Source organism: Mchenga conophoros, linkage group LG20 (assembly GCF_057382185.1).
Source record: "Mchenga conophoros isolate Kocher_MC1m ecotype Shallow Benthic linkage group LG20, M_conophoros_male_GT1.1, whole genome shotgun sequence".
NCBI classification, from domain to species: Eukaryota; Metazoa; Chordata; class Actinopteri; order Cichliformes; family Cichlidae; genus Mchenga; species Mchenga conophoros.
The window spans coordinates 15649276-15672721 of NC_140545.1; the positions used below are offsets into that span (position 1 = coordinate 15649276).

Below are 23446 nucleotides of genomic sequence, written 5' to 3' on the forward strand. Positions count from 1 at the left end.
TTTACAAGGCAAATTGGCTTCTTTTTTTGGGTTTGTTTTTCACTCGTGCTTGACATAGGATTTCAGCTGCTCAGCAGTTTGTGGCTTAATTTACTGTATTGTGTTTTTTGTTTCATTACCACAGCGTGTCCAGAAGGGGGATATGAAGAGCAACCCTTCTCGTGTAATGTCATTTACACAACCTAAATCTATCTAAAACCTTTTCTTTAGATACTTCACATACATTTGAGGATTCAATCTGTGGGTTTAAGTTACATACTTATTTTTTCTTTACTTATTCAAAATAAAATTATGCTTAAATTCTTGTGCAGATCCACTCTTCACGTATCAGATTGGTAACACAGCACAATGCTGTGCTTTAAAACAAAGTGTTATGTTTTCTGGTTCTGGTGCTTAAAAAAAAAGAAAGTTGTTTGTGCACAAGAGATGAGGACCTGGTTATTTTAAAACTATTGGCAAGTTGCTTTATTTTACATAACCAAAAAGTCTGAAATCAAGCATATACACTGAAATTCGTTGTTATTGTTATACGGTCTATAAACACACACACGACGCAAACATGCAGTCTGAAGACTGAATGAACTCACGAGCAAACGAACAGTAAATTAAAAGAAACAAAGGTCATGGGAGGAATAACAACCAGTCCCGTTGTGAGTTTAAGAGCCATAATTTGCTTCATCAAAAGCTTTCCGAGCTCTCTTCAGCTCCTCGTTCATGGTCAGCAGATCTTTGACTCTAGCAAACTTCCTGGGATCTTTGCGAATGAGGAAAACGATGTCCTCCACCTGGACGCGACCCTGGCGCCCGATAGACATGGCCTTGTGGGTCATTTCCGTGATAAACTCGATCACCAGATCCTCCAGAATATCCACAGACTCCGTGTAAGGGTTCTGGTCATCTCCAAATCCGTACATCATGCACCGGAGCTCCTTGGAGAAGAGTCTCTTTCTCTTGCCGTAGCCGACATCCACCCCGCCGGAGCCGTCCTCCAACTCTTCGTCGAAGCCTGGCTCGTCCTCCTCCTCCGCCATTTGCTGAAAAACACCCGCAAGCGTTATTCAAACCTCAACATTAGCTGCTCATTGTTAAATACGCGTTAGCATTAACCTTACCTTGTGCTTGTTCACGACTGTCTCACAACAACAGCTTGTTAAGTGCGCCGACTTCCGCTTTTGTTTCCTTGACTGAGGAAGTGGTGGTTTGGAGAGGAAACAGACAGGGCTAGAAATCACAGATACTCCCCCCTTGTGGCCAGTGTTTAAATTTACTCGTGTTATTCGTCAGTATAGCCAACACAGCTGACGGTGAGTTTCCTTTAAAGCACGATCTGTTTGATTGCATCGGAAGCCCAAACTTAATTTCATATCGCCGGGTGTATGCGGGAATCACCGACACGTAGCTTGCTTAGAATGTAAAAAGCTATATTCACGTGTGTTTAAGCTAAGCCAATTTCATTTGGTATTATTTTAGCTAAACCTTAGATCTAGACAAACTATGCACAATGGGCGATGGCAAGTTGGTGGTGTGAGTGGAAACAGGAGCATTGTTCAAGTGGCTGATCGAAGAACAACACCTCACAGCATTCGTGGAAAGAAATGGATCTCGGTGCTTGAACAGAGGGCTCAGATTCTAAGTAAACACTGAGAGCCTGACCGCGGGGGCTCAGCACGTGCTCATTGCCGTGAGTAAGTGACACGTCCCCGTGGATCTTGCTGTGGACTCCTGCCCTGCCAAGTGATGTTCAAAGCTTATCTCAGTGATAATGTTAACAAGTCAATATAGATGCTAAATGACAGGCTAATGTTAGCTAATGAACTATAAGGCAAGTTAACGAAGAAGCCAGTTTGACTTATAAAACGTAGCAGCTATCCAGTGAGCCTTCCTCTCTCAGTCACTGTTGGAGCACTGTTGCTGGTGAGTTCGTTTGCTGGGGTTGTCTGATGTTCCTGTTGGTTAACGGACAGTTTTAAATATTCGCATAACATTGTTACCAGCTGCTTATCCGCTAGCACAACCAGTTAAGAGAATGCTAGTAGCTGATAACGTTTAATTTGAGCTAAAATGAATGTTGCCGTTATGCTAACATTGTATCAAATAGGTTTCGCTTAAATTCTGTCTGAGCGCCTGTTCCACTAACTAGCATTAATATGCACAAACGCAGCCCTGCTCTTACCTTGCTTTTCTTCTCTGCGGTGTTTCTGCTGTAAAAAGGTCTGGTATGGCTGTTCGGGGAGGATGTGGGTTCAGGTCGGAGATGGCCCCTCTGCAGTAGCTGTGTGTTGTGGACAGCTGGTCCTGGCAGTCCCGTATGGCGTGCCCAGTCCAGTTCCTGTGCAGGGGGCTGCGCACTGTTGGATTAGTTCTTCTCTACTATGTCTTCTCTATAGGCATCACATTCTATAACAAATGGCTAATGAAGGTGAGTAAAGAAGCTCATACAGCCTTGTCAGTTTCTTATAACATGCTTGGTTGTGTTAAAGGTGATTAATGAAAATGAGCACCTGAGGACGCTCTGCTTTGCTTGTCTGGGGATCTCCTGGATCCTGAGAAAGAGACTTACACTGACTAGTCCATCCTAGATGACCCCAACTGTTTCTCTCCCTTTCTTAGGGCTTCCACTACCCCCTCTTCATGACTTTAGTTCACCTCACCATCATCTTCTGTCTGTCAGCTCTGACACGACAGGCTGTGCAGTGGTGGACAGGGAAACCTCGCGTTACTCTCAGGTGGAAAGAGTACCTCAGAAAAGTAGCACCCACGGGTGAGTTTTATCTTGAGTCTGGAGACTGGTGATTTAGACGGGGGACAGTCGCCTCTTATCGGGTTCACCGATTGACTAAGCTCTGTGGAATGCTTGGTCTAAAGTCCACGTGGAGAGAATAAATACGACAACCCCGACGAGAATGATGAAAATATCTAAAAGCAAGTGCATTAAATGAACCGTTCCAAACCAGTTTTGCCTCGTTTAAACTAAAATTCTGCACAAACTTAAGTTGTAATAAGATTAGTTTAAAAGAGTCAGAAGGAAAAAGTGAATCAAAGACTAAGAGAAGCAAAAATCCAGAGAAATTAAATCAAAAGTAATTAATATTTTGTTCTGTTTTACTGTATACACTAAAATGACATCAAGGTGATTTTAATATGTGAATAAAGGGCAGTGGGATTGATTATATACATACATGTTGTTGTTGTTGTTGTTGTTGTTGTTGTTTTGTTTTTTTTAGTGAGTATTTGTGCTCTAAATGCGTTTAGTCACTCTAAATGCACTGAAATGAGTGGTTTTAAAATGAACCTGTCATCCTGTACTCTTAAGTTCTGTCCTTCTTACCTGCAGCCATCGCAACAGCGCTGGATATTGGACTTTCCAATTGGAGCTTCCTCTTCATCACCATTAGCCTGTAAGTTTGTGGTTTGGACGTTTTTATTATAAGTTCATATGTGTCAGTATTTTATCTTAACCAGTCATTGTATTGTTCTTTACATATTCTACGACTTTTATTTTGTGTCATTCAAGGTATACCATGACCAAGTCCTCAGCAGTGCTTTTTATCCTGTTTTTCTCTCTGGTCTTTAAACTGGAGGAGCCGGTGAGTGTACCGATCACATGACACTGACAGCAGTGCTAACAGTGCAGTTTTGTCTTCACTTTAATGTCACCCAGACACAACTGGAGAATTAAGCATGCTTCTTATACAGGCAAAATGATGCAAGAGGCAATTCTTTTAGTCTGTTTCCTCGATTGTGGCGCAATGCACAAAGCAGACATCCAGCAATGTTCACAAAGTGCACTGTGGCTGTAGCAGAACATAAGAACTTTCTAATCTGAAAAAAGTCCTGCACCTGCACAAATTTATAACCGGTTCGGTTATAAATTTGCCAATTTTTCTTAATGGTGTCATAGCTTAAAGATTTAATTCTGTCCACCTTTAGCACCAAATCACAACAGTCAGTCACAGCGCTTTGAGGCGTTTGAGCTCTAACTGTGGTATTGTATCACTTCCTGTTACAGAGCACAGTGGTGTTTTTGTGCAGCTTGATGGGGGTTTCATCACATGAGCAGTAATGAGCAATCATTACCTCCCGTCTACTCTCTCCTCTAGCTTGTGCTTTGTTCTGTTCTTCTTTTACCTGTTATCCTCTACTTTCTTCTTCTGTTTCCTGTGCAATTTTAACTTGAAACTGCTGCGTGTCGTTGTCTTTTCTCCCTTTTAATCCAGAACCCATTTCTGATCCTGGTGGTCCTGTTGATCTCCTGCGGTCTCTTTATGTTTACCTTTGAGTCGACCCAGTTTAATCTGGAAGGCTTTATTCTGGTGCTCCTAGCATCCTTCATAGGGGGGATTCGATGGACCCTCACTCAGGTCCTCACGCAGAAAGCAGAGCTGGGTAAGTGTTCAGCCACTGTGGAGTGACAGCTTCCAAAGAGGTTAAAAAGCCTATAACCTGGATCTACACCAATTAATTTTGGGCTGTGGCTTTCATCAGATATACAGTAAAACAGGATACACACGCCATTTCAAAGAGGATTGGTGTGAAATACAAAAAAAAAAAGAAAACAACTATCATAGAGACCTAAAATATCTTGTTATGTGGTTTCAACCTAGCCGTTATCCTTGAATGGTCTACAACAAGTTAACAAGATCCACCAGTGATGACTCTAATGCAGGTTTTGACACAACATTAACAGCAGGTGAAGTGGGGTTGTTGCTTCCCACTGTCTTTTTTCTGAGTTTATACAGCAACATCTATCCATAAGTATTTACAAAGTAAACACATTGAAGCCCAACATCAGTAACTTTAACTATATGCCAGGCTTGTAAAGCACTGATTTAAAACTCTGCTATGATTTGAGGTTTCCCAGCTGGGACACAGTTCCCTGCATTTTTCATCTTTTTCATGTCGCACTGTTTTAGGCCTTCAAAACCCAATAGATGCCATGTACCACCTCCAACCTCTCATGTTCCTTGGGCTCTTTCCTCTCTTCCTGTTTAATGAAGGTGAGTATAGACATAAGTTCATTGTCTTTCATGTTTTGTCGCTGCATTAAATTAAGCTCTGTATCCCCTAATTTTATTTTTTTTTAAACTTTTTATTTTGTACTTTTTCCAAATTTATAGTACATGCAAACAAAAATATGAAAAAAGAAACAAACTAAAAGGAATAAAGGACACCTAATCTGTGGAAGAGGGGAAAAAAAACCAAAAACAAGGAGGAGAGGTCCCTGCCTTATGGGGCTGAGTGAGTCTTATAGGCTATCCATTTTGTCCACTGTTTTCGGTGTTTGTCATATTTCATTCTCAAGGTGTAGATCATTTTCTCCATTTTATATATATGTCCTCGATTACATCAGTCCATTCTTCCAATTTTAAAGGGTCACTTTTCAGCCAGTTTTTTGTTATTACCTTTTTGCTTGACGACAACATAATTTTAAACAAGTAACGGTCCTCCTTATTTTTTCCCATATTCCAAAATACTCGTGCCTTACACGGCACGTCATACCCCAGCACTTTCTTCATTGTTACTGCAATGCTTTCAAAACACATGAGAATGATTGGCGTCCCAGTCTCCACATAATCTCCAGCATCGTTGGGGTGTTTTCAGCTGCTTGCTTTTGATAATAAGGAGTAATAAAGAACCTAATCACATTTTTCCAGCCATATTCTCTCCATCGTCTAGAGCTGGTGGAATTATGCTGTGTGAGACATACGCCAGTCATCCTCTGACAACTCAAGATGTAATTCAGATTCCTACTTTTGTTTGATATATAATGTTTCATTCCTATTCAAATTTTGCAGACCATTATATAATTTCGATAAAATTCTTGATGGAGGATTTTTATATGCACCTGTTATTATTTCTATTATATGGCTTCTTTCTCTCAAGAGCTTCTTCCTAATTTGTAAAAATGTCTTCATTGAAAATACCTAAATAAATCTGATTTATCCAGTCCAAACTGTCTCTGTAGATTCTCAAAGGATTTTAATGTTTTCCCGTCTATTAATGTGCACATTGCTGTAATTCCTTTATTGACCCATCTTAAAAATGTACTATCCCATTGTCCACTTTGGAATTTTTGAGAATATGCAGGCCAAATCAGCAATTTACAGTCTTCTATAATTCTATATTTCTTCACTATAATCCACCAGAGTTTAATAGTGAATTCAGTAATGAGATTTGTGTTCGTAGACTGGATAGTTTCTCCTCCCAATCTTGCTTGTGGATGACATGATGAGCAATAATTTATCTCCATATGCTTCCATTTTGAGGTGTAATCCGGTGAACACCAGTAAACAATATTCCTTGAAATTCGGGAGGGCAAGTCCTCCTTTTTCTTTTCTTAATTGGAGTATTTTAAATCTTATTCTTGGCTTTGTCCCTTTCCAAATAAATCTACTAACTAATTTATCCCATCTACCAAATTGTGCATCAGGTATATGGACTGGCAATGAAGTGAATAGATACAGTAGTCGAGGAAGCTCATTCATTTTTATTACCTCTATTCTTGAGCTAAGGTCCATGACAAGTGGAGCCCATTTAATCAAATCTTTTTGGATTGTATTACTAATCTTTACATAATTTGCCTCGTATAGTGTACTTATTTTGCTAGTTAGATAGACACTTAAATATTTGATCTTATTTGAGTCCCATTTTAATTTATATTCGTTTTGAATTGAATCTTTGGGGAAATAATTCAGACAAAGTACTTGAGTCTTTCCCTGTGTCCGGCAGCCTCGCCTCTGTCAGTGCGCCCCAGGGCAGCTGTGGCTACAATGTAGCTTGCTATCGCCAGTGTGTGAATGGGTGAATGACTGAATGTAGTGTAAAGCGCTTTGGGGTCCTTAATGACTAGAAAAGCGCTATACAAATGCAGGCCATTTACGATATTTAGTTTATACCCTGAATTTTTGCCAAAATATTTTAATGCTTTAATCAATCGAGGAAAGGTCGTGTCAGGATCCTGTAGGTATATAATTATATCATCAGCAAAGAGACCTATTCGTTGTTCAATTTTAGAAACTAAAACCCCTTTTTAAGTCTGCACTTTGCCGTATATACTGAGCCTGTCAGGGACCAAGCAGTAAAGCATAAAGGACACAGGTGGTTTTAATTCAAAAAAGGGGTTTTATTGACCCAAAAATATGAAAATATATTTAACAAAGCCAAAACTTAAACAGGCAGACCAATAAAAGAGGTCAACTCAATAGACTAAACTCAAGATAATAATTACCAAAACCTCAAACAAACATATGATAAACTGACCTGCTGAAATGACACATGGGGGAACTTAAATACTGGTTTTGCTAAACCAAATGACACACACGGGGAAAACAAAATGGCTGCCATATAAGCAACTAATACAAAACAATTAAACAAACATGAAACACCCCCCAGGCAATCAAGCATGTGGTGCAATCCAATTAGGCTGTCAGTGGTACTTCAGGTCTCCCAGCCCTTTGTCACACCTTTTGCCAGACAGGAGGAGAAGCCAACCCCCAGGTAACTCGAACAAAGAAAGATGTATTAATATAACATAAAACAGAACTTTGACCTTAAGGTTAATGTGTGCACGCCATATAAACATGGGAAGGTGTGATGGAAAAATACATACATTTAATAAAGAAACAGTATTGAACAATAAGTAGAATATTTTAAAGTAGCGACTGTAAATTAAACTAAGGTGAATCAACTAGTGGTGAGGTGTGGAGCTTACCATGTGTGGCATGCCATCACAGAGCCAAAGGCTCGATATACAGAGCAAAAAGGGCTGGATTCAGCAACCCTGCCTGGTTCCTCTGAAGAGCTCAAAACTGTCTGTCAGGTCCCCTCTAGCCAATGGCCTGTGGTACAAGGATTGTATACACTCGATGAAGATACTGTTAAAGCCCATTCTTTTCAAAACAGCAAAAAGAAATATCCAAGAGACTCTATCAAAGGCCTTTTCAGCATCTAAGCTCACTAAGGCTGTTGGAATTTTCTCTTTATTAACTTCGTTAATTATATGCAAAGTGCGTCGTATATTATCTAGTGTCTGTCGCTCCTTAATCCTGTCTGGTCTTCATCCACCAGATCTGGGAGAAACGGCTCTAAGCGTCTTGTGATTATGGATGTAAATAATTTATAATCCACATTTAAGATAGAGATTGGGTGATAAGAGTCACAGTTTTTCCTGTTTTTACCTTCTTTTGGTAAGACTGATATAATGGCCTCTTTCCAAGAGGGTGGAATTTTAGCGTGTTTTAATGTCCAGTTAAAAGAATCTATCAAAATAGGAGCCAAGTCCTCTTTAAAAGTCTTATACCACTCATTGGGATACCCATCACTCCCTGGACTTTTATTAGATTTCAATCTCCTTATTGCCTTATCCAGTTCTTCCTTAGTGATTGGTTTAGTTAAAAATTCATTTTGAGTTGTCCCAATAGAAGGAAGGTCTAACTGAGCCAAGTACTCTTCAATTTCTTGTCCGTTTTTCTGGTCGGGTTGATTATACGATGTTTTATAGTATTTTTGAAAGGCTTTTTTTTTTTTTTTAATCTGTGTTGGTTCATATAGTAGTTCCTTGGTGTTTGGATCTCTAATCTTATTAACTGCATTACTTATTTGTATTGATTTTAACCGTTTAGCCAGTATTTTGGTTGCTTTGGAACCAGATTCATAAAATGTTTGTTTTGTGAATCTCAGTTTCTTTTCTATTTCCTCCATAGACAGATCGCTTAGTTGTTTTCTTACATCTTTAATGCTTTCAGCCAAGTCGGCACTCAAATCTGTGTGCTGTGTTTTCCTAAATCCCTTAATCGTTGTTCTAGTTTGAATTGTGTGAGCTTTTGTAGCCCCTAATTATGGCATTTCAAGTCTTTTGAAAACCTTTACAGACCCCACTGTGCAGCGTGATGGTCATAAGAAACTGATTATGTGTCAACACGGTGCCTATTCTGACACCCACACCTCATTTACATGTAAATAGGCAATAGCTCACATGTGTAATAGATTAGCAGTAGTTTCTCAGGGGTTCAGCTCAGCTGCAGAAAGTGGAGGATTATCAAAGCCCTGTAGCAGGTGCTTGATTAATGGGCACCCACAGTGTTTCTTTTCCTTCTGCTACTGGACTCTGTGGCAGGCCCAAGAACCAAAGTGTGAAAAGTTGTGAAATTTAAAACACAGCCCTGATTGGTTTCAGCACAATACAACGGCCCGTGTGTTGAAATTGCAAATATGCTCTAGCACCCTACGAGCTCTTCTCATTTCTCTGCTTTGGGCTCCCTTGTAACGTCTCTCCTCTGTACTCCCACCTGTACATCAGTTGCAGTGCAGAGTCTTGAAGTCCGTCTCAATTCCTAAAACGTATGACATAATAAACAAAGGCAGAGATCCATGCGTCACATTGTGCCACACCGTGAATGTAATTAAAAGCAAAAAACTGGTCCAGTAATGTAGCCACAGTTCTTTTCACCGACACTGCTTTAAAGGCTGCAAGAATCTCGCATTTTGTTAAACTCCTGTTGCCTCGTCTTCTCTCTCCTCGCGGTTCATCCTGGCCTGGCAGATCAGAGATGACATGGGAGTGAGACGATGGGGCACAGGAACAAGAACAAACAAGTGTGTGGGACAAGTATGCATTTGTCGACGTTGGAGTGGAAGGGGATTGTTTGAGGTGTGGTCCAGCTGCCTTCACTTCAGATAAATGATATCCCAAATTCTTTATAATTTATGAAATGGAATTTACGAGAAGTGGTCTCACTGTTCTTAAGGGCAGCCTTACTGAGGGGACTCACATGAGCACATCAGTCCAGATGTAGCTCAGTGACAGAGGGCCTCTGCTTTTGTGCCACAGTCAAGCACGTAACATTTGTTGCGAGATCGATCAACTTTAGACCAGACAACAAAAACGACGGAGGCTCCGGAAAAGTGCAATCAAACGATGAGTTTTATTATCACAGGAGAACAACCAACCGTCAGCATACGGATTGTTTTGCTCTGACAAGAATACATTGGGTTCTGGTTTTATAGGATAAAATATCACATCTACGTCAATACAGTTCAAAAATACATGGTGACAGACGGGCAAAAGTTCAACCCGTGCAGACAAGGGTACATCACGTACACTTCTAATAACCATACACCGACATATCACTTCTCTTTTCTACATTACTTGCCTTTTAGGGTAATAACTTCAGGTCTTAGCATCTCTGAGAGCTAATAATGGACCCTCATCATTAATCACTAAGTAGAGTACTTTGCAGCCAGTCTCAAACTGAAGCAGAAGACGCTTAGGCCTTTGCTCAAACCTGCTACTAGATTAATATGTGTATTGTAAGCATGCATGCAATTAACCTGCTATGTTCTCATCTCCCCTCAGCATGTATCATCTGGACACTCTCACCAGTGAAGCTTAAAACCTTCTAGAATGGAACATCAACTCTAACCAAGCACATTTATGCATTGTGTATAAAATGAACTCAACCTATAAAAATAGAAAGGTCAATGTGATGACAGACATATTCAATGCAATATAAACCCTGTAGGAAATATTACTGATACATGATACTGTGAAACATGTTATTAATACATTCTTCATAAGGCAAATTATATGGTAGCAATAAAAGAATCTCTGAATCCCAACACATTGCACACCAGAGCTGTAATCTACAAATAAAACACTGCTGATTCAAGCAGAAGTGGCAGTGTGGTTCACCACACGCCTCTCATTAGAAGAACAAAAAGGAACTCCTTTATAAAATTTCTACAAGATATTGGACTTTCAAAAGACATGAGTGGGCAAGCCCTATAAGCAGTCCGTGGAAAACTATTGTAACTGCGTAATTGCCGATCTACCTGGAGTGCTGCCACTCCTAAAAAATCTGTCCTGATTCTTTCCTCTGTGCCTGCAGGGCTGAGCCTCAGCACCTCAGAGAAGTTATTCCGGGTGACGGAGCTCTCGCCTCTCCTGTATTCCCTCTTCACATTAAGCATTGGCGGCTTGCTGGCCTTTGGTTTGGGCTTCTCTGAGTTCCTGCTGGTCTCCCGAACCTCCAGCCTCACCTTATCCATATCAGGGATCTTTAAGGTAATTACTTACTTTCTGTGTTGTCAACATCTTTTTTTTCACCTCCAGCTGGTGGATGGCTGCCACTAGAAGTGCCTTGAGGTGACTGCTGTTGTGAATTGGTGCTATATCAATAGAATTGAATTAGATTGGTGAAGCCAAAGAAATCTGTCCGCAATACCAGAGCCATAGCTGAGTTTAATATGGGAGGTTGCGGTTCTTTTGGTGCTTACTCTGAGCTACTAAAGCAGTTATGTGTAATCTTTGTGGATGTTCTGACAGATCAGAGGGTTCACTAGGGCTTTGGATGTAAGCATATAACATCTTTATTATGAAAATCAACTTTATTGACTAAGTATGTCTACACATACATTGTTTTGTTTTTTGATCTCAGTGTACTTACATGTAAATATGTTCTAAAAATGTTATGTAATAAATAAGGGATTGTTACTGTGTTACATGTGGACTTGGGTTTTTTCAGAGCTGTCTAATGAAGTCTTCTCTGTTCCTTGTGTTGATTTCCTGCAGGAAGTATGCACTCTGCTTTTAGCCGCTTTTCTGATGGGAGACAAAATGAGTATGCTCAACTGGCTGGGATTCGCTGTGTGTCTGTGTGGTATTTCATTACACGTGGGACTCAAGACATATTATTCTAAAAGTAAGTTTTATTTATGTTTTCACCATATTTACTGCTCTACATCCTAAAAACATAAAAATACTCAAAGCATTTTTTTTTAATGGCATATAATATATTTTTATTTTCTACACAAAAACCATTGGTAAGCTCCCTTTTAGTAAAATCCAGGAATTTTGAATATGTAAATTTTTTTGTTTTAAGTTACGTTTGAGAATGTGCCCTTGTTCACCGAACAGTCTGTTCTCCGATTTCTAGTTTACATATCACATTTTCTACATGTAATGTCACAGTTTTCTTCAGAATCTTTAAAAAGGAAAGAAAGGAAAGGAGGAAGGAGACTTTGCAGGGTGGTGACCATGCTGATGGTGTAAATTTTCTATCTTCCATCAGATAAGGGTCCTTCTTTAAGGCAGCTCAAGAGTAAGAGCCCAGAACTTGAGCTGCCGTTACTGCAGCGAAATGGGAATGAAAGTAAGGACTCGGCTACTGATGAATGTGATGATGAAGAAGAGATCACTCTACACTGACAGGACTTGGACACGGTCTCCATGCTGCACATTCCTTCCCTACTCTTTTGTTAGATGGTTTGAACAGTGATGTCAGAGAAGTGTTTCCAGGTGTGGGACTCTTGTTTTTTTTTTTTTTTTTTGGTTTTTTTTGTCCCCACCACGAGTCACAGTCTGGCTCAGGGCCTCCTTATGGACTCTATATTTACATAGTACTTTAAACGTGGCACAGCTGATAACATTTTACCTTCAAAATGTAGCAGATGCATGCATGCATTAACAAAGAATATGTGGAGAGCAAAGGAGTAAACTCCAGCTTTAACAGGATACTTTGGCACCTCGACTCTGGTGGATCAGTTCTGTCAGCTCTGCAGTATTAACATATCGTTTCATATATTTGACAAATTATTATGGATAACTTATTTCATGGACAAATGCTGACGAGGCAGAGTGCAAACTTTAATATTATAAGTTAGTGATGGTAAAAATGGATTACTGCGCTTCCTTTGATCCCTATTTCTTTGGTTGGCTTTGTAATTAGATTTAGATAATATAATAGATGACAGATGGATCATGAAAGACTGCAGAGCTTCAGTGAATTAAATCCTGAGGTTACTTTTTAGTTTAGTCAGTTAACTGCCATCAAAATTTCATTTTTAAAATTTTTTGTTTTGTGGTTTTTGGGGCTTGGGATTTTTTTCCCCCAATCCCAAACTCAGAGATAATCAGATTCATTTTGCATTGACTGAATCAGCTGTTTAATGGATGACGGCCTCTGTATGTCAGAAATTTCAATAATCATAAAGTACTAAACATTACAAAGACACAAGTCAGCTTTTACAGAGCTCAGATTGATGTCAGGACTTTTGCCTAAAATTCTAACTTTGCTAATGAAGTTAAAATATTCATTGATTGCATATTTAATTTGTAGAGTTGACGAGTGTTTATTGAATTGGACAATAATTGTCTACAGCCTTTTTGAGTCATAATTTGAGATGTCATGAATAGTGAAACTGATCTTTAATGTGCCTTATAAGCAGATGGAAGGAACAATTTTAATAACTGATGATGACTTTGTTAGAGTTTAAAGCCATTTCTAAATGTTTGTTTTTTTTGTCATGATTTTCTTTAAATGCAGTGTTGTTTGAGTGTTATTTCAGAAAATAAACAAAAAATTTGTTTTCGTTACTTTTGATATTCCAGAGGTTTCTGTTAACGATCATGGAGCTGTTTGCTCATCCCAGATTTACGTTGTTGTAGGATTAATCCAAACCAGAGGCATAAAGGCGTGCTGTGTGTGGTCACAGAAAAACTGAGTCATTCATTAGATGATGTGACCTGTGCACCACCTTAATCTCAACTTCATGGAGCCTGACCCCAGACTATGCAAGGTTACAGAGGCGAGACATGGAAATACCCTAAATCCAAGGAGATGGGACAAAATTAGTGAATTGGTGCTATTTCAGAGGCAGTTAGTGCACAATCACAAACTCTATGTCAGTACTTACTATGGACCTAATTGTACACTCACAAGTTACGAGTCCATGCTCATTGCAGTGCATCTGAATCTACACTTCACTGGTTCTGGAGTGTTGGTCGAATCTAAAAGTTAAAAAAAAACACTAAAATCTAATATTTTTTCCTCTGTACTGTGTGTGTGTGTGTGTGTGTGTGTGTGTGTGTGTGTGTGTGTGTGTGTGTGTGTGTGTGTGTGTGTTGCACTGCGCTGTACTGAAACGACACAAGTAAACTCTTTGACTTCCAACCTGGGAGCTGGATACCGGACTAGACTCAAGAATAAAGTCGTGTTCCAACACATCTGTTGGAAATTATTAATGCACTAATTATTCATGCACTAAGGGATGGGAATATAAAGTGTACTCGCCGTTGATTAAGCACACTGTGTGTTTAACTTTGCAATATGGCAGTCAAAGTAGAGCACATGGTATTATATAGCAGAACTGTATGCGGCTCAAGCGGGGTAATATTTCACTGTACGTTACATAGGATAGCTCAAACCTATGGTTGTAGAAGTGTCTCCCACTGTGTGGAGGATTTTATAGCATTCTTCTGAGTGCCACGCCCATGCCGGAGCAGCAGGAGGGCCTTGCTTCTCAGATTTCACCCTGAAACGTTCAGATACGACCTGTTGAGAGGAAGCAGGCTTCAAAGTGGAGCAGAAACCTGCGCATGTTGACATCCCGCCTCTGGAATGCAGTGCGGAATAAACTGGACTCACCGAACCGCCAGGTAAGAGCTCACCTGGCCGCTCTGAGAGCGACCGTGTTAGAAAACGGCCAAGTGCGTTTGTGACGGTGTTCTTTTTATTCATTCCGAGGTGTTAGATAAATGACCTACTGTAGCCTGTACCTACGATGCAGTGCATTGTTTCAAGCTGCTGAGAAAAAAAAATCCCAAACACCTTGACCTGCGAGACACCTACCACACAAAAAGCAAACTTGTGCTACTTTTGTGGTGCTTGACACCAGTTAACGTGTTGCACTGTGCGAGTTATGTGTACTTTAAAAACAAGTATCGGTATTTAATTATCAGTCATTTAAACATGAATTACCTTTATTTTAGATATATCTACGCAGTTATTGGCGTGCTATATTGCGTCAAAACAGCTTCCTCCAGCAGCTAATTTCTTAACAACTTTAAAGAATTCACTTATTTAACATTATTGTAAAACGTGTGTACATTAAAATAGTTGTCAGTATTTAATTCGACGTAAATTAAATATATATTAAGCGTTTATTTTAATTATATTCAACAAGCTACAGTTTTATATCCGGTGGTTATTAGCGTGTTCTACTAAGTGCGTCAAAAGCATGTTTCATCATTTAAATTGCTGACTTGTTGTTTCCAGGTGTATTTACCTCATAGCTCTTACCAGCTGTCTTAAAACCTTCTACCTAAGGTGAACCATGACACTGAAATTTGATATCCAGGGTCAAGTGTTGCCACCTGGGTACCTAACAGTTAGCCGGAGTTCAAGCTATTTCGTGATGGTGTCATTTTTTTCCTGGTGAGGTCACTCCAAGGGCAATAAAGGCATCCAGAAATGAGTGACTGTATACCCTGTATAAATCCAGTCTTTTAGATTGAATATTTCCTTTTATGTCTTTAACACCAGTGCAATGATTTCTTGTCTTATTATTAAGTAAAAATAATTTGTAGAATAAGCCTGTGGCTTTGGATTCATTCAAGAAAAATGAGTTCAAAGCAAAACTAAAGGACTTCCACAGGAACTGCATAACATTACTACTCCTTTGCTCTCTGTCTGACAGGCACATCAATAAGTGCACAATGTGCCACTCAAGCACTGACTTTGCAACATTCAGGCAAGCAGGCACATGTGAAACATGAGAAAACTATACAAAAACCCCCAATGTAGTTCCATCACATACTTCACACGATGACATCGGATAGGCATGTTGGAAATGTCTTTTAACCCTCATCGTACTGTCAGGGGCCCGTGCAGACCCCGGAGGTAATTTTTTTGTCATATATCAAATGTATTTTCTTTCTTTGTCAGTCAATTAGTTCTTAGTAAAGTGGCATGGACATAGTCATGCCACACATTAAAAGCAGAGCTCATACCGCTGCATGACAATCCCCAATCTGAGTGGCAACTAAATTAACTTTAGTTATCTCTAGTCATTTCTGCTTCCTGCACAATCATAGTAATTTGGTTCTTTGCACTGCCTGCAGAAAGTCAGGCCGCGCAGACAGGACTGCCCTTTATCACTGATTCATTTCATAATATTTATGCACAGATTTTCTAGGCACAGCCAAGGTAAGGGGGGGCGTGAGGGTTCAGTGGTCTCAGGATATCATCTCGGTTTTCTACGGCTTGGTGCACTGCTACTGGTACACTGGTCTTTATAGTTCAATCTATGTCCCAACCATCACCTGTGGTTGCGAGCTCTGGATAGTGACGGAAAAATGAAATAAAAGCAGAAATGGGTTCCCTCTGAATCATGTCCATGCTCTCCCTCAGAGGCAGGATGGGAGCTGAGTCATTAGGGAGGCACTTAGAGTGCAGCCGCCATGCCTCCACATCCAAAGAAGGCCGTTGACGTGAGTTCAGGGATCCTCACCACCTCGGACTTTTCTAGAAGGCAGACCCAGGACATGGTAGAGATTGTTTCTCTGGGTTGGCTGGTTGTGTGTTTATCTGAAGCCTGATTGGTTTCATCATATAAATACAACAGAAATAATGTTTATTTAAAATGATTGAAAACTAAGTGATTCCACACTCAAAAGATCATAAATAAGCTTTTAAGTAACATGAATTACATTTTGGATAAAAGATGCAAGTTGTTTTAAAGAAAAGTACAGATTCTTGTTTTATATAAAATATGCATATTCATTTTTAATTAATTTGAATTAATAATTCTTTTAGATGACAATAACTATATAACTAATCCATGCATATTAAATATGTCGGTAGGATGAGGGTTAAACTCTCTTCTAATGGTTGCCTGTTGTGCTTGAGACAAGCAAGAAAGTTCAGGCAGGAATCCATTAAAATAAGTCCAAAATGCTAACAATGAGTGTTCAGCGCTGTGAAGAAGTATTTGCCACCAGCTTTCCATCCCATACATCAGATGTAAAACTAACATAACATTTCATAAAAGGTACATCACACCAGCAGTCAAACATGGTGGTGGTAGTTTGATGATCTGGGGTTTAAAGTATGAAAAATGCAACAACAACAAAAAGGAATCAGGGGGTGGGCAAATACTTTTTCACAGTACTGTATGTCATATTATTGTTAATATAAATTATTACAGTGAAATCAGTATCTTTGGGTCTCTGTATGTGTGTTGATATTTCTCCTTATCTCTACTTGTGTTTCCATGTCACACTTCACCAGTTAGCTGTGGATAAGCCGAGCTGGTCTGTGAACTCCAGCTGTGTTAACTGTGTCTTTGTTCAGCCTGTGTTTGTTGAACAGTGTTCTTATTCACAAAGAACAAATGACATTCCTTTCGTCCTTGTTTTCTAAAGATCATCTTCCTACAGTTTTACAGGGTTTTTCAAAATTACAAATTCTAGTAAGATTTTTGGGGAACAAAAAAAGCAGACGCTGAAATTCCTAAACTCTTTGCAGTTTGATCCTGAGCAATATTCTTAAACCTTCCCTTTACATATAAAAGACTCCTTGAGAGGGCTTTTTAGAGCAAATCATGCATGTGACATGCTGCTGGTTGCCTAGCTGGTTGTAAATGTTCTCTCAGTTTTAGTTTAGTTGTTTTGTTTTCTGTTGCCACCCCACCACATTTTTTAAATGTGCTGCTGGCACCAAATTGAAATGAGGACAGATTTCTTAAAAATCAAAAAAACTGAAAAGTACCAATTTAAAATTTTTAATCAAAACTAATTTGGCTATTTTTGATTAAAGGCTTTAAATTTTTTAAATTCTTTGTGATTTACATGGTGTCTGAACTTTTCTTTTTTTTTATGGAAGTGGGATTTTAAAAAATTAGTTTGGTCTTTTAGCTTTGAGCAATAAATTATTGTTCTTAGAAGATTCCAAGACTCCAAATAATGTTCCTTCTTTGGAGTGTAAAAAACACAACATTTGATATATATAAAATAAGTTCAGTCCTGGGATCTAGAATTAGTTGAAGGTGTTTAATGGATGTTGTGTAAAGTGTTAATGGGTCTCAGACAAAAGCATTGTAGGTTTACGGCCTCTTCAAGGGCTGTACATTTGTTAATATTATAGCCTGGTGTATCATTAGCTGTGTTGAGGTCTGTAATTGGACAAAATCAGGCACATCTGTAGTCTGAGTCAGACATAAAAATTTCCATGGGAAAACTACCTGTTTTTTAATAGCTTTTTTCCCCCATTATGTTGATATGAAAGGTATTCCAAAGTAGAAATATATATTTCAAATGAGCTATACAAATGTAGAATACGATTTATGACTGGTTCATTTGTTTGATTTATAAATTCTAATCTGATCCACAAATCTTATATTGTGAAATAGAAAATTAAAAAACAAAATCTGAAAAGCTGAAATAATTGAACTCAAAAACACACCATCATGAAAAATTCATTGTTTGTTTGTTTGTTTTTTTACATGTTCAGAAGGTCGAGCAGGTCATCTAATAATCAGGAGTTTGGTGGTTTGGTCCCTGGCTGTTCCAGACTGCATACAGACTGTCCCTTGGGCAAGATACTGAGCAAGCTGCTGTCTGATGTGTTTATCGGTGTATGAATGTGTGTGACTGTGGGAATGAAGGAAGTTGCATAAAGTGCTTTGAGTGCTCAAAGAGCATAGAAGAGCTCTATATAAGAACAGTCCATTTATCATAGATTATCTAGTGCTGTGTGAATTCCTCTTACCTGTTCTTAGCTGAAGCAGAAACTGTGTGTGGTCTTCTGCTGCTGTAGAACATCTGCTTCAAGGTTCGATATGTACATTTAGGGATGCTCTTCTGCATGCCCTGGTTGTAAAAATCGACTTTATGAGTTACTGTTGCCTTTTTTACCCAAAGAACTGCTGCTCACTGGTTATTTTCTCTTTTCAAACCATTCTCTGTAAACCCAACAACTGTGCCATGGTTAAAGTCACTTAAATCACCTTTCTTTATCATTCTGATGCCTGGTTTACTGCCAGCTTATTGGGCAGGTTAGATATTTCCGTCAAAAGTCAGTCGAACATGTGTACCTAATGACGTGTGTGTGTTTGTGTGTGTTTGTGTGTGTGTGTGTATGTAAAAATAAGAGCATACATAAATGAAATAATACTGACAGCGTTATTTTTTATATTTCTAGACTCCACTCATGTCTCCTCACCTCCTTGCTACATCATTGTCATCTTCCTGGCTAATGCCATTTTTCCTGCTCAGTGTCCTGCTGCTGTCTGCTGCTGTCCATGGCCAAGGTATACACATATATCTAATAATCATTTGACTCTTACCAAACAAGCTAATAGTGAAGTCGCATTGATGTCTTGATGGTCTGCTGTGTAGCTTTTGCACATAAATGTCTTGTACCCACAAACTTTGGCATAATGTATCTACTTTGTGTTCTGTAGCATTTACCCACATTTATACAAACAGTTATTCCGACGTTCTATGCATTTGATGTCTGTGCTTTTGAGGCTTTCTGTGTGTCACTGTCATTGTGTATCCACACAGTGACAAGAAAAATCAGGTTGGCACGGATGGCAGAACCTTTTTTAATTGGTACTGTCAGCATACAAGTTATCGGGTCAATGATTTTATTTGAATTCAAGCATCAAAACATATTTGCTATGAAGAGAATGATAGCGAGGTCTTTTTCTCTGGAAAAGCAGTCACTCCCAAAACCAAATGAACTGAACTAATGTAACCATATTAGTCATAATCATCCAAAGACTGTGTTTCTCTATAGCACAGTTTTTATTATGCTGAATGTATGTATTTAGTTTGATAATGAACAACTCACCATGTCACAATGAACATATAAGGACAAACCAATTACTTTGAGGTATTTTTGAGACTTTGCTAGTTTCCATATTTACTTCATCGTTACTTAATACTACATCCCATAAAAGAAACAATCTGCAAGTCTCAAGGAACTTATTATATTTTGAGTGTTGAACTAGGGCTGCTCGATTATGGCAAAAATGATAATCACGATTATTTTCACTGAAATTGAGATCTCGATTATTTGACGATATTTATTTAACCCTTTAAGACCTACTATAGAACCAAGTCCGCCAGAGCTTATATTATTTTTTTACATGTTGTAGTGCCATTTGTGGGAGCATTTCAAGTTGCTATACAACTGTTATAGCCCATATTTTAATAATATGTATGCATTAAGTCCATAGTAACTACATTAATTGCAAAAAAAGTGCAATAAACTACAAAAAAATTGAAAATCGTTTTTGGTTTTTTTACATATATTTCTACTTGGAGAAATTTAAGAGGTTTATCCCTCAAAACTTTAAATACAAAAAAGTTGCAAAAAATAGTTTACAACAACAGGAAATTTAGTTTGAGTGTCTTCATAGTTTTCTTTTGGAGATACACCAATTTTTATATACTGCAGGAAAAACCAAAAAAACAATCCTATGATGCAAAAACAGCAGGTGCATCAAAATAAACTATTTCCAGCAGTGCAATTTGAGTTCTAAGCATCCCAGAAACTATTCAGAAAAGTCAAACATGACCAGTATAGGCTTTTAAGGCCTACAAGTTAAAAAAAACCTACATTTTCCGCGAAAATGACGTCACTTCCGGTTTCGGCCAGGAAATGGCGAACATGCGATAGTTCGCGCTGACGTCTGTTTCACTGTGGGAAGTGTTACGAACAGCTGATCAGATCGGCAAAGCGTGTTTCTGGAATATTACGGTTTTGTTCCTGCAAGCGCTTTTTATGCAATTTTTGCAAAGCTATATGTGGAAGGAACCCGTGACCGAGGACAAGCTGATGGCATAAGATGTAAGTACAACAACTCCGGTTTCATATGCAAAACAAATTATTGCGCTAGCTTACATGGTTCAGGTTCTACAGGGATTTAAAAATAGTTACACAAAACGGAGCGTGCTGCTTTGACCGGCTTTAAAGGGTTAACAATGACTTTAAAAAATAATATAAAATAGTGTGCAACACCACTGAAGTTTTTTTTTTTACCTCTCTTTTCAACCAACGGCAGTCACTCTCCTCTCCAAATAACTTCTGCTTAGCTTTCCGAGCTTTCCGAGCTTCCCTCGGGTCCTCTTAATCAGCGGTCTCCAACCTTTTTTGCGCCAGGACCGGTTTATAAGGTGTCGCGGATAAATGAGGGAGGGGCTAATAATCGGCTCAGTCATTTTTAATGATCGTTGAAAGCCCAGATCGTAATCGTGATTAAAATTCGATTAATTGAGCAGCCCTATGTTGAACTGGAAATAGTAGGCAAATCCAGCTGTTCTTAGCCCATAAATCGTAGAGCACAATACAGATACTGTATTTGGCTGCATAACTGCCTGTCTGTCTGGAAAAGTTGTTGTTCTTAGTGGATCTGTTAGACCGTGACCCTGACAAGACAGGGTCACGGTCAGTCCCGTCAGTCCCTATGTGATTCCCTGCCAGACACACATGTAGATGAAGACCCCCCAGTGGCCCCTGGGCCCAGTACACAGTCGCAGACAGAGGCCTTTACATGGATGCTTGCTAGTCAGGAAAGGATCTGTTGAGTGCTGAGGGTCATGTGTTCACACAAGTTATAAAGTTCTGTAATTCATGCTGTTCATGTCTTCTTTACTTCCGTTTTGCATCCCCTCCCCTCCTTCCCCATCTTCCTCTCCATCTATAACCCCACTGCATAGTAAATACAAAACCCTGTCACAGTGTAACTTTGTGACGTTCCTCTGACACGACCTTTGAACCTGCAGTCTCCAACTGGCGTCCTGTTCCTGTTTCTATGCTAGATGGGAGGACAGGGCATGCTTTGATGGATGCATGATGGAAACATGAAAGACACTGCTTGTTGGGGAAAACTCTGCTGGAAATTATGTAGATAAAGTCAGAACAAGAGATGAATTTGATGTGTTGAGAAGGAAGTGAGAGAATGGGAAGAATGAAGAAAGTTTCACTGCTTGTGTCTTTGATCTTTGAAAAGTCTGCAAATGTCATGTCAACTTTTTCCCTTGACCCAAGTCTTTAACCAGAAAAATGCGCTAAACATTTTAAAGCCAGATATTTTTTATTCTTCTTTTTGTCTCTGTCAAGGTCGTCTTAAGCTGACAGTCCTGTCTGAAGACAGACTGCAGATGAAGTGGAAGGAGGCTGATGGGCCTGTTCAGGGTTACAAGGTCAGAGTGAGACCGATTTCAGGTGAGAGTTCTTCAGCTGTGAAGAAAGTCCTCTGACAGCAGAGTTAGGAGCTCCTCCAATTTGATATACCTACAAAGTCTATCTAAAAGCCTTGGAATGAAATTGAAAGTATGAATCAGGTCTTAGGCTGAAATCACATGTTGTCCTCAGAGTAGGAAAAATAAGAAAAACAACAACCTTGGTAGCGTTCACAGGTGGTACCCACTGGTCATCAAGGTTTGGGAGGATTAAGAATATCACTTGATAGGATTTTCTAAAAGAAGAGAACAAACACCAAAATAGCATTTTTAAGACCAATACCAATATTTGGTGATTTAACAATATATTATGAGAATTTTTTTTTTCATCCACACAAAGCGTAAACAGATTTCCCTAACTCATGTAAGTACTCACTAAGATAACAGTACAGTTACAAATACGGTTCTTTTACTCTTACAACTCGTGGACTGTTCATTTACATTTTGGTTGTGTTGGCAACGCGTGTTGCCAACAGGAAGTTGCAGAGTATCCTCTGGTAGACAAACGGTACAACATCAAAACTCGTAACATGGCTGAATGGTGTTTCTTCTGTCCTTTCTTTGATTTTTATTTATCAGCCACTGCAAATGCTGATTCATCATATTGGCCGATATGTTGGTTGGGCTCTACGGTCAACGAACAGGCACTGCCACTTGATTGATTTAATAAGAGATTTGTCCTGTATTATTGTGCAGAGGTATTTTAGTATAATGATGCACATCTGGTGTGTGAAGTTTTTGCTTCTCTGATAAATGTTCCAACACCGTTTTGCACATCAAGTAAGGTTGTGTTTGGGAAGCAACAGGAACACACTCAATCCTGAAAATGCTATGTAACATTTTCCTATGGTTTCCAGCAGTACACTCGCTCCCAAGTGTCTCAAATGTATAATAATTATACGTTTTTAATGACATAATAAACATCATGAAGTTTATTCATAAGCTTTTATTATACCACACATCCCGTCTAGTTTGAAACTGCTTAAAAATGGGTTGGTAAAGTATTCTTTTGCCATCCAGACTGCCAGCTCTCTTGCTTTGCAGGTCATAATTTGGATAAAAATACAGCCCATTCTCCTCCCCTCTATCTCCACATCTGTGATTTTTCCTAAGCATTGTTTTCTCTTTGTCGGCATTTTAGCTCCCATTCCACACAGCGCAGCTAAGTCTAGGCAGGTCTAAGAGAGAGACAGAGATGAACTTAAAAGAAGAAGTTAATGCAGCACTTTTGTAGTGTGTTTAAAGTTGTAGGATGCCAGTAAGAGAATGAAAAGGTGGTGCTGAAAGGATTAAAGAGGTAAGGCTGTCCAATTCTGGCAACGTCATTACAAAGAAGTGCCCAGACTTTCAACAGGTATCTGGAATTTGAAGGATCAGATGAAAATGCACCGTAGAAAGTGTGTAAAAGTTATTTTTTAG

General features: G+C 39.1%; 3 protein-coding genes across 7 annotated transcripts in view; 2 read left to right on the forward strand and 1 right to left on the reverse strand.

The window, feature by feature from the left end:
* Positions 1 to 438: 438 nt before the first annotated feature.
* Positions 439 to 1178, reverse strand: taf13 (TATA-box binding protein associated factor 13). The gene is made up of 2 exons (XM_085260293.1): positions 1113 to 1178; positions 439 to 1034 (listed from the first exon to the last, which is right to left on the reverse strand). Exon 2 carries the CDS (start codon positions 1029 to 1031, stop codon positions 657 to 659), a length of 375 nt encoding a protein of 124 aa, XP_085116419.1. The 5' UTR covers positions 1032 to 1034; positions 1113 to 1178; the 3' UTR covers positions 439 to 656.
* A 1096-nt stretch (positions 1179 to 2274) lies between these two features.
* Positions 2275 to 13372, forward strand: LOC146550553 (solute carrier family 35 member H1-like). The gene is made up of 9 exons (XM_085260290.1): positions 2275 to 2419; positions 2611 to 2761; positions 3335 to 3398; positions 3515 to 3587; positions 4218 to 4386; positions 4914 to 4997; positions 10887 to 11062; positions 11570 to 11699; positions 12069 to 13372. Exons 1-9 carry the CDS (start codon positions 2309 to 2311, stop codon positions 12203 to 12205), a joined length of 1095 nt encoding a protein of 364 aa, XP_085116416.1. The 5' UTR covers positions 2275 to 2308; the 3' UTR covers positions 12206 to 13372.
* Positions 13373 to 14344: 972 nt separating this feature from the next.
* The window catches only part of LOC146550554 (collagen alpha-1(XX) chain-like), a 43855-nt gene continuing 34753 nt past the window's right edge, over positions 14345 to 23446 (forward strand). For 4 of the 5 annotated variants that reach the window (XM_085260284.1, XM_085260285.1, XM_085260287.1 and 1 more), the window contains exons 1-3: positions 14345 to 14434; positions 18978 to 19086; positions 21906 to 22010. In XM_085260284.1, coding sequence (XP_085116410.1) covers positions 14375 to 14434; positions 18978 to 19086; positions 21906 to 22010 — 274 coding nt within the window. In that variant the 5' untranslated portion in view covers positions 14345 to 14374. Of the gene's footprint in view, positions 14435 to 18977; positions 19087 to 21905; positions 22011 to 23446 lie in introns of those variants that run through there. The other variant, XM_085260289.1, reaches the window with a different exon arrangement.

Excerpts from the sequence above, each read along its gene's own strand:
- taf13 (XM_085260293.1), bottom strand. The coding sequence starts at position 1,031 with ATGGCGGAGGAGGAGGACGAGCCAGGCTTCGACGAAGAGTTGGAGGAC.
- LOC146550553 (XM_085260290.1), top strand. The coding sequence starts at position 2,309 with ATGGCGTGCCCAGTCCAGTTCCTGTGCAGGGGGCTGCGCACTGTTGGA. Across the intron at positions 3,588-4,217 it reads TCTTTAAACTGGAGGAGCCG|AACCCATTTCTGATCCTGGT; the intron begins GTGAGTGTACCG and ends CTTTTAATCCAG. Across the intron at positions 4,998-10,886 it reads TCTCTTCCTGTTTAATGAAG|GGCTGAGCCTCAGCACCTCA; the intron begins GTGAGTATAGAC and ends CTGTGCCTGCAG.